We start from the raw sequence: 15,000 nt of genomic DNA, 5'->3' as shown, positions 1-15,000 counted from the left end.
ATAAAGAAAACATCCGGGGAAAAACGCCAGTAACTTCCACTCGAGATAAGACGCCGAAAGTTTGAAGCGTGCGATCCTTTTCACCGTAACATGGAGACGCCGCCGCTCATGTGATTGCCGCCTCACTTCCTCCTTCACACCGCTCTGCCATCTGTTGTTATTATTATTATTATATTATTATTATTATTATTATTATTATTACTACTACTACTACTTCTACTGCCGCCTCACTTCCTCCTTCACACCGCTCTGCCATCTGTTGTTATTATTATTATTATTATTATTATTATTATTATTATTATTATTACTACTACTACTACTACTACTACTACTATTACTACTATTACAATTGATGTTATTCCTCTTCTACTACTACTACTACTATTACTACTATTACAATTGATGTTATTCCTCTACTACTACTACTACTTTTTTCGTTGCTTATTTTTATAACTTTTTTCAAATTCATTACAATATTTTGAAGCATCTGGGCTGCGTTACGTACTTCTTTATATAACCATGGATGAAAATAATTTGTCTACGTTTCTCCGTTACAATAATTCACGGTTTGTTGCTCTTCTTCCTCCACTTATGGGTGACATTTTCTCTTTACGTAACTGCTGTTTGTGCGTCTCGTAATTACGCCACTCCACACCCCTTCAACCACGCCAGCCTGCCGGCTGCCTCTCACCTAGCTTATCCCAGCCATGTGAACATTTTCCTTCATATTTTTGCCGTGGCCGAAATTTTTTTATTTATTTTTTAACATTATGGCCTATTACGCCTGTAGGCATGCCTTGTTAAGCTTCCTCCCATTAGTGGCACAGGCAATTTTATTTATAGTGGTACCCATATTACCACCCAAGCGCATCTTTGGTGTAACTATCTATAACCTGGGTATCATGGTGACATGTAGGTAACTTTAAACCACTCGACAAATGGCATTGCTTCAAAGGGGTATATGGTGGGATTCGAGCCTACAACGTGGACGTCTGCCCGATCCCACCACCACCAAGTTATCCACGACAGTAGTTTTACAAAAAGGTTTTTATGTTATATATGAAAGTGAAGTAGTGTTTACAATGTTTTACATTAACTCGCAATTGTAGGCGGGGTCAGTAAAGTTAGGTATAAATTATTATTATTTCTTTTCCTCAACATGACACAAATCACTATATATCATCATATGGTATTTTTTTCCATCTATATGTATATTATATAGCGAGATGTTGACAGTGGTACTATCAGCGTGTTTATCTTGCAGGTCGCGTGCCGTTCATCAAGGCTGGAGCATTCGTGGTGGCGGAACTGGACCCTATCGTGGCCTTCGTGGCGAACAAGGTGAGTGCAGCCACCAGGATGGAGCAGTGAAGACTTTTTTTTTTTTTTTTATACAACTGGCCTCCTCCAAACAAGCGTGATGATCTTAGGGCGTGTTAATTACTGTAGGCTTACTGTCAGTAAAATTAAATATAATGATTAAGACTAGGATAGATAAGGCTTGCAAGATAGGCTGTAAGTATGAAACAGGGAAATTATAACAGCCAAGAAAGTAATGATAAGACCCCATGAACTCAATACTGAAAGAATATGGAGCAATGATGATGAAATAGTCAAGAAAAAGAAAGATGATTAGTACATGATATTTTTGACAAGACAACGACACGGAAATGTAATAATAATAATAATGATTTGCTCAACATCTATAATTGTGATTGACATTTATTCACAATACTTTAATATAATCAGATATTATGATGTATTAATTAGAGAAACAGGTGTGTTCTTAATTGTCGTAGTGTTGGTGGAGCAGCGGTAGTGAGGAAAATTGGTCCATGTTAAGTAGGAAACCAGGTGTGATATTTATTAGGGAAGTAAGTTGCAAAGTTATTTTAATGAGAGAGAGAGAGAGAGAGAGAGAGAGAGAGAGAGAGAGAGAGAGAGAGAGAGAGAGAGAGAGAGAGAGAGAGAGAGAGAGAGAGAGAGAGAGAGAGAGAGAGAGAGAGAGAGAGAGAGAATACAACAGGAAGGCAAGTAAGCTCTAATCTCTAGAGGAAAGGAACAAGTAAAATGTCTCCAAGGAGTAGAGGAGTGTGCAGCTGGGTGAGGGACAAGGCTGATGAGGAAGGAAAACATTCGAGAGAGTGTAGGGGAGGAAATATTACATAACTCTGCACGTTAAAGTAAGATTTCAGTTATCTAGTTATGAGATAAGTGTAGGGGAGGAAATATTACATATCTCTGCATAATAGAGTCTCAGATTTCCGTTACCTTGTGAATTGAAGGAAATAGTCTTATCTGAAGTAATAAAAGAACAGGTCTTTAGTTTTACTATACTATCTCCTTATGTAATATTATCTTGAGACTAAATTCTTTAATAGTTTGTGTGTATAGCTAATTTTCATGTTACTAAAGCAAAATTCTTGTGCGTAGGGCGTGACACTGACAGAGCGGCTGGACACCACACAGAAGGCAGACATGCGTGCCTACATGTCCCTGGTCAGCAATGTCTTGGCCAATGCTGAGGTGAGTTGGTAGTGTGCTCTATACTGCTGTTTAGGCATTATCTCTCTCTCTCTCTCTCTCTCTCTCTCTCTCTCTCTCTCTCTCTCTCTCTCTCTCTCTCTCTCTCTCTCTCTCTCATGTCATATAGAGCCAAAAATTGCTGCTGTTGAAGTGCCAGAAACTATCTGGTTTGTTACATGTATACAACTAATTGATAGGGTAGTAGTCATCAGTGGCACCAGCCATTCATGTCAAATTTATGTCGAGAGTGTAGCAGTGTTGTGTATTCCTCTGTCTGTCACACCAGACTGTTCCACAGCATAGTGTACCTCAGCAAGAAAAAACTGGACTGTTTTCAGCCCGACAAAAGGCATGCTGCTGCCCCATGTGGGGTGTCACTTGTGGCATGGCATGAGGGTGAGGCATCCCCCATGGTTGCTGAAGTGTAATAAGGTATAGGTTGCCTTTCTGTGTATCTTGTACATGGTACACATACATTCTATCTGTGCTGCAGTGGAGAAAGTTACTGAACTAATGATGTCTTCTGTATGCGGTGTTATACTTTATCAAGTAGGTCAATGTACGATGGGGGAGAAGAAGACCACATCAAAGGTGTGTACTCCATGATGGAGCAGACTTGGTGTGTAGGGGTTGGCTATTCCTCGAGTATCTAGGAGTTGTGCAACATGCCTGACACATTCAGTTGGCATGTTGGCTTGGAGGCTGTAATTTTTAATGTGGCTGGTGTAGATTATTGTTCACCTCTACACCAAGAATATTGACTGCTGGCTGCAGGGATAATACCTTCTTGTCAAGAAGTATAAGTGGAATGGAGAAAGCTGGCTGGCTGTATTGCCAGATCAGCATGACATGGGCCTTGTCTTGGGCAAGGTTCACCTGCCAACATCCCCATATGTGATGTCTCCAGTGTGGTGATAAGGGTGACTATTGTAGCATGATGGTCAGTAGTGTCATAAAGGAATAACAAAGTGCAGTCATCCATTTAAGTGTGGGCCTCAGGACTGAGCTGGAGGAGGTCATTAAAGAAGACATTCCACTGGAGAGGCCCAAGGACAGTGACCTGTCTGTAGCATCTCCAGGCCTTGCTCTTGTTGGCTGCCACACTCTTGTCCTGTCCTGTAGCCAAGTGATGCAGGTCTGGAGGGGAGTAGCATAAGCCTGTTGTGTAGAGAGGCTGCATGGTGAGTTGGTGACTAATGCAGTGCTTCATGTTACCAGCTTAGTGTTGGTTTACATACAGATTTACACTGTAGTAGGTGCAACTACAACACATACATTGTTGCTGCTATATTTCACATATCCCACATTGAGATGTTTTTATTTTTGTTGTTTTTATTATCACTTCAGGTACAACTGAGACATTTTAGATTTCTTCATAAAATTGTTAGCAACCTGCACAGCTTGATATTGAGGAAAATAATTCTTCCTGAGCACAATGTATTGCATGATCCCCATACCTTGTATTATTCAGCTCTATGTCTCCTGGGTTGACCCGGCCACCTATGAGGGCGTGACCAAGCCTCGCTATGGCTCGGTGTACCCGTGGCCCATCAATGTGTTCCTCACCCGACAGAAGCGTAATCAGGTCGTCCGTCGGCTCAGGGTCTTGGGCTGGCAGCAGAAAACCTTGGAGGAGGTAATGTAATTTTGTTCTGTATTGTACCTATTTACTGTATAAGAGTAACCTACATATACTTAGTTGCATTTATTCATTGTGTTTTGTTGAAAACCTTATATATCTAGAGGTGCTCCAGACTCAAAGCCAACATCAATTTTTACCCAACAAACCAGGAATCTAAAGTTTGGAAAGTGAAATATTTGCATTTTGATGACTCGTTTCTTTGAAGGAAATTCCACTTACAACTATTGGAAATGGATCTACAAATTTTTCTTCTCCATCTTTAGTTATTATCAAAGCTAACAGTTTTTGTGGTAAACTTTCTTTAGCAATATATATATATATATATATATATATATATATATATATATATATATATATATATATATATATATATATATATATATATATAATTTTCCTTTATTTTAATCCAGTTTGTATAATCTATGTACCAGTTGTATTCAGCAACCACTCACAAATTCTTGTCAGCAGTCTTTCATCTCCCATATTACAACATGCTGGGGTATAGGCAGAACAACTACAAGGATTGGTATATACAATATATACAGCCACATTCTGTGGTGTCCTTGCATAATCCACTTACAGTAAGCCCCACACTTGGCAAATTAATTAGTCTGGATAAACTTCCACTAAATGTGAACAGATCAATGAACAATAAATAAAGCTAATAAAACATGATATAAAGGCTGTAACTCCCATTTTTCCATCCATTTCCCTCGCCCATTTTCGTCCTTGCTGCCACCACCATTGTCCTTACCCCTTCCGGTACCACCTATTGCTCTGGTAGAGGCCATGTTGGCAGTAAATCACCAGAATTTGTTCCCACGCTAGCAGAACAAAGGATAGCACAAACAAAATGGCTCAAGGGTACTCTCACACTGCATTCTGATAGGTTTAGAGAGAGGTCTGATGTCACTGGGGAGCCGCATGGTTCACCGTGCAGATGCCAGGGGACTGTCAAGTTTGAATTCAAATTGCCAAGCATGCACTCGGTGATCCGTGGCCACCCTACTGCCAAAAGTGTACTGCCAAAAGTGAATTTCGCCAAGCTGAGATGTGCCAAGTGTCAGGGTTACTGTACTTCCTAAGTGTTGGTCATCTCTGAAAAGACCTGGGAAAGTGCGGGGTAGTATCATCAGCACAGAAGAGGATAGGACATGAACTGAGTCCAATCATTAATGAATAATAGGAAGGGAGTGGGGTGGCAAAATAGATATAGAAGAACAGGGACCATCTACTACAGCAGTAATAGAATGGTCAGAAGAACTATAAATGCAGTGCAGTAGAGCCAGTAAATATGCACTTTAGGGGTATTTTCATTTTTCCATTTATCTTACTGTGTATTTTCTGTTCCAGTAATTTTATTTAATCCCTCATAATATTTAAAATCTCAATATTAAAATAAAAGTTTTGTGTTGAACAGAATATTATTCATGAAGAGGGCAATATATCACTAGAATGGCATTTTGTTTTCAGGTGTACAATGAGGTGGAGCACTGCTGCAGTGCTTTGTCTGAACGCCTTGACAGACAAGACTTCTTCTTTGGAAAGAGGTGAGGATCACAAGAACATTTCAGGACAATGAGTGGAGCTCCAGAGTTCAGCATTTGCTCTCAGCTGAAAAAAGAATTGGCTTATTATCAGGAAAGCTCCAACATAGTATAAGATTCAGTGATGAAAAATGCAAAACAATAGCTACATTCTGGGCCTTCACTCATGTTAAAAACAATAGCTACATTCTGGGCCTTCACTCATGTTAAGCCTGTGAAAGAGAATTAGCCAACTAAAGATGAAGAAGAAGGAGTTGGAATTTGTCTTCTCTCTACTCTTCCACTTCTTAAACTCCTCTTCTTCTAGAATTAGAGAAGGAACTCTTCTTCCTCCTCCTGTTTAGGATATGCTCGTGACCTCTCTCTGTTCTGACCTGTGTGGACCCGAGCTGAACTTTGTATTGGCTGAGTGTTGTAGTTAATTTTACTGCACTTTTGTAACTTACTTTCATTGTCTAGAGCAGGGGTTCTCAACCTGGGGTACGCGTACCCCCAGGGGTACGTGGCAGGTTTCTCAAAATGCATTTGTTTGTAGTATACAATGTGGCCTACATGTGCTAGGCTGGATGTGTCCTTCACTAGAACCAGGACACGTTAACAACATTAACAAGGAAACTCTTGGAGTTATATTACTTGAGAGAAAGCTCTCTTGGATTACAGTTGCCACACAACCTTGTTCTGATTTATTTAAAAAATTTTATTCACACACGCAGTGACTTATTTATCACTGTTACTAGTTACAAGTTGCTTCTAGCTGCAAGCAACACTAGTTCACTGCCATAATGATCGAAAATTGTCTGATATAGTTCTTTTTGGTAAATGCATTGCATGTAAGTCACATAATAGTGTCTCCCTGTGAGATACCAGTTCCTATCGACACTACCTCATAGAAACATATTAATATTAATAAAAAATTGTGTCTGCTCCACATGTATAACACTAAATTAATTTAAACTTAATAAACTAAGTCAATAAACCATGCATTTATTGTTACCCTTCCTGACGCTGCATTGTGGGTAAAGGGTATGTGATCAATACTGAAAGACTTCGATGGTACATAAGATTAAAAAGGTTGAGAACCCCTGGTCTAGAGAATACACAGTGTAATACACATCCATCAGTGCAACACACTCTTGTTACAGAAACCACTAACCAAATCACTTCATCTGCTTTTCCTTCCTGTTCATTTGTTACTAATATTTTTTTTTCTTACCCTGTATTTTTTTCAATGTTTTGTATCTTGCCTCACATTTTCCAGTGTTTTTTCTATTTCAAGTTGTCGTTTATGCATGTGTAGACCTAAGTTTTCAACCCTCACCACTGCTTTAACGATGCTGACTGGAAATTCCCAAGGGAATAGCAGCATGCTAATCCAGTTACCCATGACCTGACTTAAGCCTTAATCCTACAGCCCAGGCAACCCTTTTCCTACCTGCGTTAATTTTTTAATTGCTCGTGTATTTCAAATTTATTCCCAGTTTTTTTCAGTGCTTTTGTTTGATTGTATCATTTTTGCTTTTGTTTTCATAATGTCAAAGGCTACTCGTTACATGTGTTCTGGGTGTGGAAATGCGTCCTGGAATTCTTTGTGGAGCAAAATTCTCAACTTTGTTGTCCATCTTCCAATTTCCTGGCAAATGCATTGGCTGAGGTTAGGGAATTGAAAAATAAAGTAGCTCGTCTACATGGTCAGAAAATTAGTAAAGCCATCAAAGTCACTAATGAAAATCAGGAGAACAGGACAGATGATAGAGCAAGTATGGATGACGGCTTTAAGACTGTTAGAAATGGTAGAAAGGTCAATGCTCAGACTAAAGACAGTGCCACTGTAACAGTACAAAATAGGTTTGCTGCGTCAATGCTCAGACTAAAGACAGTGCCACTGTAACAGTACAAAATAGGTTTGCTGCATTGCAAGAGGAGACTGAACCCAAACCAGATGTAATTCTAGTTGGGGATAGTCTTGTTAGCAGCCAGAGTAACGAGTTCTGTTAAGGCAAGCGTAGCAGAAAACATAAGTGTTACCCAGGCTGCAAGGTAGAGGACATGTTATTCTTGACAGTTGTTGGCATGAATAACTCCACTGTGACACTGCAACTGACATTTTACATTAGTATCTGGACATGATGAAGGAATTTGCTGATATGAGACATGAGATAATAGTGTGTGGCATCATTCCCCGATATGATGTTAGACCTGCCATGTTTAAGAAAATGTCAGTTTTAAATCGTCAAGTAGAGGCACTCACTAGACAAGAAGGAATGCATTTCTTCTACTTGTGGCACCACTTTATATACTCATGATAGCTTACATCTTAACTGTGTGGGGAAGGCGAGGTTAGGTAGAGGAGATAGGTCAAGGTAGCACAGCTGAAAAGGACACAGATAGTGTAGCCAGTGGCCAATGTAATTATAACAACAAATAAAGCTCCTGAAACAGAGGAACTACTGAATAGGCAGGAGAATCGTCATTGGTGACAAACGTGCAAGAAACCCAGGGGGAGGATTTTCATTAAGAGAATTGCATACCACACCAGCTAAAAAGCATGCGAAAACCTTAAAAGGCCTAACCTTATTTTGTACAAGTGCTCGAAGCATAATAAAAAAAGAAACTCATAGCATATACAAGGTTGGAAAATGCTGATATAAGAAGTATAATGGAGACATGGCTAAACATCTGTAATAAACACTTAATCTCTGAAGCGAATATTCCTGGCTACAATGTAGAGTTTTATTGGGTGGAGTAATAATGTATATAAGAAATAGCATAAGTGCTATTGAAATCAACAAAGAAAACAGAACAGCCTAATAATGACAAACTAGAAACAATACTGAAAAAACAAAGATGTACATTTTGAGATTTTAACCTACCACACATTAACTGGAAAATATTAACATCTGATAATGCGGGATCCATAGTCCTCAACATTATTAAAAAGTTATACATTTTTTCAATTTGTAAGAGAATCCACACTAGACAACAGTATCTTGGATATTGTCTTAGCTTCAGACAAATGATTTGATAAATAGTTAAGAAGTGGGTGAGGTCTTAGCAAACAGCGATCATAAAATTATATGATGTAGTATTAATTGCGAGGTAGATATAAAAGAAAATGTGCTTTTAGTCCCTAACTATAAGAAAGGTATCACACTAAGGTTTAAACTAAAATTACAAAGAATTAATTGGCAAATTGTTTTTGATAATAAAGACATGGAACATGTGCTCAGCTTTGACTAACATTCTTTTTGAAACAAAGTAAGTGGATTCCTCAAGTAAGAAAACAGATCAGTAACACTAAAAATCCATAATAGATGTTGACAAACACCATAAAACACATCATAGCCAGGAAAAAGAGCCTACAAGCCAAATACAAACTAAATCTAATAACGATTACAGGTATTTTATTAACACCAAACGATGTTGAGAGAGAGAGAGAGAGAAATGAAGTTGAAACGCAACTTTGAAATACACTAATCAGGACAAACGAAAACAAATCCTATAAAGTTTCTCCAATACATTTGTAGTAAAAAGACTGACAGTCAAAGAAAAATTGGGCCCATAAATGATAACAACACACTTGTTAGTGACTGCAAAGCCATGGCAACAATTCTAAATAACTTTTTTTACAGTGTGTTTATCACAGAAGACATTTTGACCTTGCCAACAGTGATCAGTATGTTTAGAGGATCTGAAAATGAAAAGCTAATAATATGTGAAATAAGCGAAGATGATATAGCCAGATACCTGCGCAACCTTGACCCCAATGAAAGCACAGATGCTGATAGATTATCAACCAGACTATTATGAAGAACTTGTATTACCTCCTAAATTGGTTTTTAATAGATTGTTGCAGGAAAGAAGAGTACTAAGTCATTGGAAATGTGCAAATGTCATGCCAATATTCAAGAAAGGTAATAAAAGCGAATCTGGTAATTACAGAGACATCAGTCTCACTTCGTTAGTTGTAAAAAATTTTAGAAAAAATACTTACAAGACAAAACCACTTCTTTCGTAGATAGCCACAAACTGATATTAGACTCACAACATGGTTTCCTGAACAACAGATCATGTTTAACTAATCTCCTAGGGGGAGCTCCATCTGATAAATTATTAATTTACCTTGACTTCAGGAAAGCATTTGATACTGTACCACACCAACGTCTCATAGTTAAACTGAAAACTCATGGGATGGGAGAGCAGTTGTGTGGTTGGATTGTTCAGTTGGCTAACAAATAGAAAACGAGTAGTTGTAAATGGAGAAGCTTCCAACTGGCTTCAAGTTATGAGTGGTATTCCCCAGGGTTCAGTTTTGGGTTCATTACTGTTTTTGATGTACATAAAAGACTTAGACTGCGACATTGTATAAAAAAATATCCAAATTCGCCAATGACACTAAACTAGGTAGCAAAGTACGCACAATAGACGACCGTGATGTCATCCTGCGGGATTTAGACAACCTTAGCTGGAATCATGGTTTTAAATTTTAGTGAAGATAAATGCAAAGTAATGCACATTGGCCAAAACAATGTAAAATATAACTACAAATTACATGGACGATTAATTAAAATTACAGAAGAGACGGCCGGGGGAGTACAGGCAACCCCCGCTTAACGAAGGTTCACACAACGAAATTTCGCTACAATGAAGGTTTCATTTTATTACCATCTGCTCGTTTAACGAACACCAAACTCGCTTTAACGAAGTTTTATACAGGTAATTTTTTCCAAGTCTGAAAGCCCCGCCATATCACACAAGCCGACAGGCTTTTGAATACACCAGCGCCTCTCGTGGACAAAATGCGCACCACTCACTTCCCTTGTTCAAAAACAATAGCAATGTCGCCAGGCAATGTTAAGAAGACCAGGAAGTCTATTACTCTGGAAGTGAAGCTGGATATTATTCACAGACAGACATGAGAGGCGAGAAAACTAATTTAAGACTAACTTCATAATTTTTACTTTCGTTAAACCTTTCACTGTACTACAATGCACTCTCGCTTTGTTTACTCTCAATGGAAATTCAACTCGGGTTAAACTTGTTATAATCAGTTCGTTAAACTTGTTATAATCGGTTCGCTTAACAAAATTTCGCTTAATGAAGGGTTTTTTTAGGAACATAACCCCTTCTTTAAGCGGGGGTTGCCTGTACTCCTACCAAATTACCTGAAATGTATTGCGCAGTGTTCGGCTGCGAGTCATAAAGCAAACACTGTCTTGGGATTTATTGCACATAATTTTGATTACAAAACACCGGAACTCATAATGTGTTTTTATACATCATTAATGGGACTGCATTTGGAATATGCAGTTCAGTTCTGGTCTCCATGTTATCAAGAAGACATTAATAAATTGGAGAGAATGCAAAGACAAGCAACAAAAATAATAATTCTCAAAAGATTAGATATGCTTTCCCTTAGAGATCGTTGCATCTGAAGTGACCTCATATAAGCGTTCAAAATACTTATTTATATAGATCGATTATGAAAACCTTTTTGAGGTTCTGCAATCAGTAACAAGAAATAACGGCTTGAAACTTAAAGGACAGCGATTTAATACTGACTTGTGAAGAAACATTTTAACGTAAAAATATTTGAATGCTGGAACAAGATGCCAGCGTTCGTCGTCAAAGTTAACTTGGTAGCTAATTTCAAAAGTAAATTAGGTAACTTTTATAATGAAAGTGGTTTACGATAATTTTATTTATTTATTTTTTTTTTTTAGCGATAGTAGTTGTACTAGTTATCACTTTTTCTTAGCAATAGTAGTACAGGCAACCCTTGCTTAATGAAGGTTCACACAATGAAATCTCGCTACAACGAAGGTTTCATTTTACTACCATCTGCTCGTTTAACAAACAACAAACCTGCTTTAACGAAGTTTTACCCAGGTAATTTTTTCCAAGTTTGAAAAGCCTGCTGTATCACGCAAGCCGACAGGCTTTTCAATACACCAGCGCCTCTTGTGGACAACACGTGCACCACTCATTGCCCCTGTTCAAAACAATAACAGCGTCAGCTCCAGCTTGTCTTCCCTTGCTCAATTTACCACCAAAACACCCTGCAATGTTGTCTAGCATTACTAAGAAGACCAGGAAGTCTCTTACTCTCGAAGTGAAGCTGGATATTGTTCACAGACACGAGAGAGGTGAGAAAACTAATAGCATTGTTCGCCACCATCTTGACTCCATCTGCTGTCTCTACAATTTTCAAGTCAGCAGACTCTATTAACCCCTTCACTACGGTGACGCCTATGTGGGCGTCATGAAGCTCCAGTAGCAAATACAGTGATGCCTACGTAGACGTCATATTTCTTTTCTGAGCTTTCTTCAGTTCAGTTGTCCCGTATAGTGTGTTGGATACCAACTACACACGCCGTATGCTGTCCTTGAAATCCTAGTGCTCCTCCCACCATCCTTGTCTCCACCAATCACTAAAGATAAGCTACATGCATCCCACCTTGTGTCTAAAATTACCCAATGGCATAGACTGTTCCCATCTCTCTCTCTCTCTCTCTCTCTCTCTCTCTCTCTCTCTCTCTCTCTCTCTCTCTCTCTCTCTCTCCCCCCTCTCCCTCTCGAAAGATAAGTTACATGCATCCCGCCTTGTAACATTCGTGAAAACACACACACACACACACACACACACACACACACACACAAATACAAAACAACAAATTTTCTAATCTCTCTCTCTCTCTCTCTCTCTCTCTCTCTCTCTCTCTCTCTCTCTCTCTCTCTCTCTCTCTCTCTCTCTCTCTCTCCCTCTCCTCTCCTTCCCTCCTCCCCTCTTCCTCTCGAAGATAAGCTACATGCGTCCCGCTTGTCTAAAATATTAGCAAATGTCACACTCTCTCTCTCTCTCTCTCTCTCACTCTCTCTCTCTCTCTCTCTCTCTCTCTCTCTCTCTCTTTTTCTCCGAAGAGAGAAGCGTCCAATTTCCTCTTCGAAGGCGATATAGTGACTAAAAAATAGCAGCATAATACACAAAGACGACAAGTATGACAAGCTTGCATGAGTTTCCCGCGCTCGGGCACGCGGCACTACCACCCGTATATCATACAGGCGGGCTTTTTTAACATCCGGCGCGAAGGGGTTAAGAAGGCTGGTGAGACCATATCTTTCTTGCAACCTAAAAGAACCAACTGAACTCGTGATTACAATATGGATAAAATGTGGTACATAAGTTTTGTATGTGATACAATGATGCGCGCCCTTTGTTTACATTCCACAGGTTGCCAGTTAGTGTCTTTCCCTTTTCACTCTCCCTCCCTTCATAAATTTAAGATCATCAACATTATAAAGTTATGTACATATATACATTAGTGTACATTATAATGACTTAAATTAAACTGCCTAAATGTTTAACTTCATAATTTTTACTTTCATTAAACCTTTCATTGTACTATGATGCACTCTCGCTTTGTTTACTCTCAATGGAAGTTCAAGTCAGTGGTTAAACTTGTTATAATGGGTTCGCTTAACAAAGTTTTGCTTAACGAAGGGTTTTTAGGAACGTAACCCCTTCGTTAAGCGGGGGTTGCCTGTAGTTACATTAGTACTCCTTTTTTCCCTCTTTCCTGTATAAATTTCCCCAATTGTCCTTCTCAGCAATTGGGGTGTATTTTTCATTTTATTTCTTGCCTGGTAACACCAGAGGGAGTGATGGGCAGGGAGGAGCTTCATCTGTTCTATCCTTGCCTCCTACTAAGTATATACCTTCTGTAGATGTAGTATAGTAAATGAATGACCTTGTCATAGGTTGCAAGGCCTCCTGTTACTCGTCTTTCCTATGTATTCCTCCTCCTCTCCTCTCCTCTCCTCTTCCCTCCTCTTCCTCTTCCTCTTCCTCTTCCTCCTCCTCCTCCTTTTCCTCTTCATCCTCCTCTTCCTTTTCCTCATCCTCATCATCTTCCTCCTCTTCCTCTTCCTCTCCTTTTCCTTCCTCCTCCTTTTCATATTCCTTTTATTCCTGGTCTTCCTATCATTAGTTTTTTTTTTTTTTTTTTTTCTTCTTTAATAGGAAAGAGAGGAATCATTTGGTCTGGGTGAGGGACTTGATGGACCAGCAGTAAACACATGAAAGGCCACACTGCTGTTTAGGAAAGCCAAGTGTCTGACAGTGTTTATTGAGTCGCCAAAACAATGTCAAGTTATTAACATTGCCACCCAATATGGAAATTATAGAAAGTCTGCCAAGCTTCACTGTGAAAGAGGAGCTTAATTGCATCTCTGATGTTTGAGAATACAGAACAATACACAACTTCTGTCCTGGTAATAGGGAGTAGATTCAAATATATGCAGATAATGTGCTGTGTGGAATGAGCAGTTATTTCAGTATTACATTTTGAATATGTTATGCAAAAGTTTCATTGCTCATAGGATGGTCCAAGTAAAAAAATTATTATACATGCATAACTCATGTTGATAGGGAGGAACAATAATCAGTAATAACCTTTGTATGAGCAAAATAATTGATACTTGTGTTACAAATACCATTATGTTCCTTTGAAACATTAGCATCTGTTGATATATAAGATGTGAAGCTAGAGAATCTCATTTCTGCATATGACTTAATATGTAAAATTTAGAAAGTATTTTGAGTTAGTTAAGTAACTTTTCCATAATTATATGAATTTATTCTGTTTCACCTCAACAGACCCACCGAGCTAGATGCCTTAGTGTTCGGACATCTCTTCACTCTCCTGACAACGCCCCTACCCGACAACAGACTGGCAACCATTGTACGTTCTTTCAGCAACCTGGTGAAGCTCTGCCAAGTGGTGGAGAGAGATTTCTTTGAGAAAGCTAATGGTGGTGGCAGCAGCAGTGGTAATGGAGAGGGTGACTATGATAAGCTGGAAGACCTTAACCAACTCCCAATGTAGTTGCAAAATGTATAAAAAAAACCCACTTCTTTTGAAACCTTATAAGAGTACTTAACAGAAAATCAAATCCTATAGATACATAATACCCACCAGTTCTCTAGCCAGGTCTACACCGAAACTTGAAATTCTACATACAATATAGTATCTCTTGGGCTTATGTACATGTCCATGATAGTGAGGAGAGCTTGTGCCTAGAAGGGCCAAAACTGTGATAATCAGCTGCTGAATAACAAAAGAAATGTAATCATACATGACAGTATGTCATTGCAATTTATTGGTAATGAGACATACTCTTCCTAAAACATATTTGAAAAGTAAAGTGGTTAATTCCTTTCTCCATAAATTTATAATCTTTCAACCATTATTCATATTTTGTCCTGTTCATTATCTTAGCATCAGTTTT

General features: G+C 38.7%; 1 protein-coding gene across 1 annotated transcript in view; it reads left to right on the top strand.

Annotated features, from left to right (window-relative positions):
* The window catches only part of LOC123519289 (metaxin-2-like), a 65,823-nt gene that overhangs the window by 49,965 nt on the left and 858 nt on the right, over positions 1-15,000 (top strand). The window contains exons 4-8 of the mRNA XM_045280447.1: positions 1,265-1,341; positions 2,434-2,526; positions 3,998-4,162; positions 5,642-5,718; positions 14,369-15,000. The exon at positions 14,369-15,000 is cut by the window's right edge and continues 858 nt beyond it. Coding sequence (XP_045136382.1) covers positions 1,265-1,341; positions 2,434-2,526; positions 3,998-4,162; positions 5,642-5,718; positions 14,369-14,597 — 641 coding nt within the window. The 3' untranslated portion in view covers positions 14,598-15,000. The remainder of the gene's footprint in view (positions 1-1,264; positions 1,342-2,433; positions 2,527-3,997; positions 4,163-5,641; positions 5,719-14,368) is intronic.

Source organism: Portunus trituberculatus, chromosome 45, assembly GCF_017591435.1.
Source record: "Portunus trituberculatus isolate SZX2019 chromosome 45, ASM1759143v1, whole genome shotgun sequence".
In the NCBI taxonomy this organism is placed as follows: domain Eukaryota; kingdom Metazoa; phylum Arthropoda; class Malacostraca; order Decapoda; family Portunidae; genus Portunus; species Portunus trituberculatus.
This window is presented reverse-complemented; position numbering and strand designations above follow the sequence as displayed.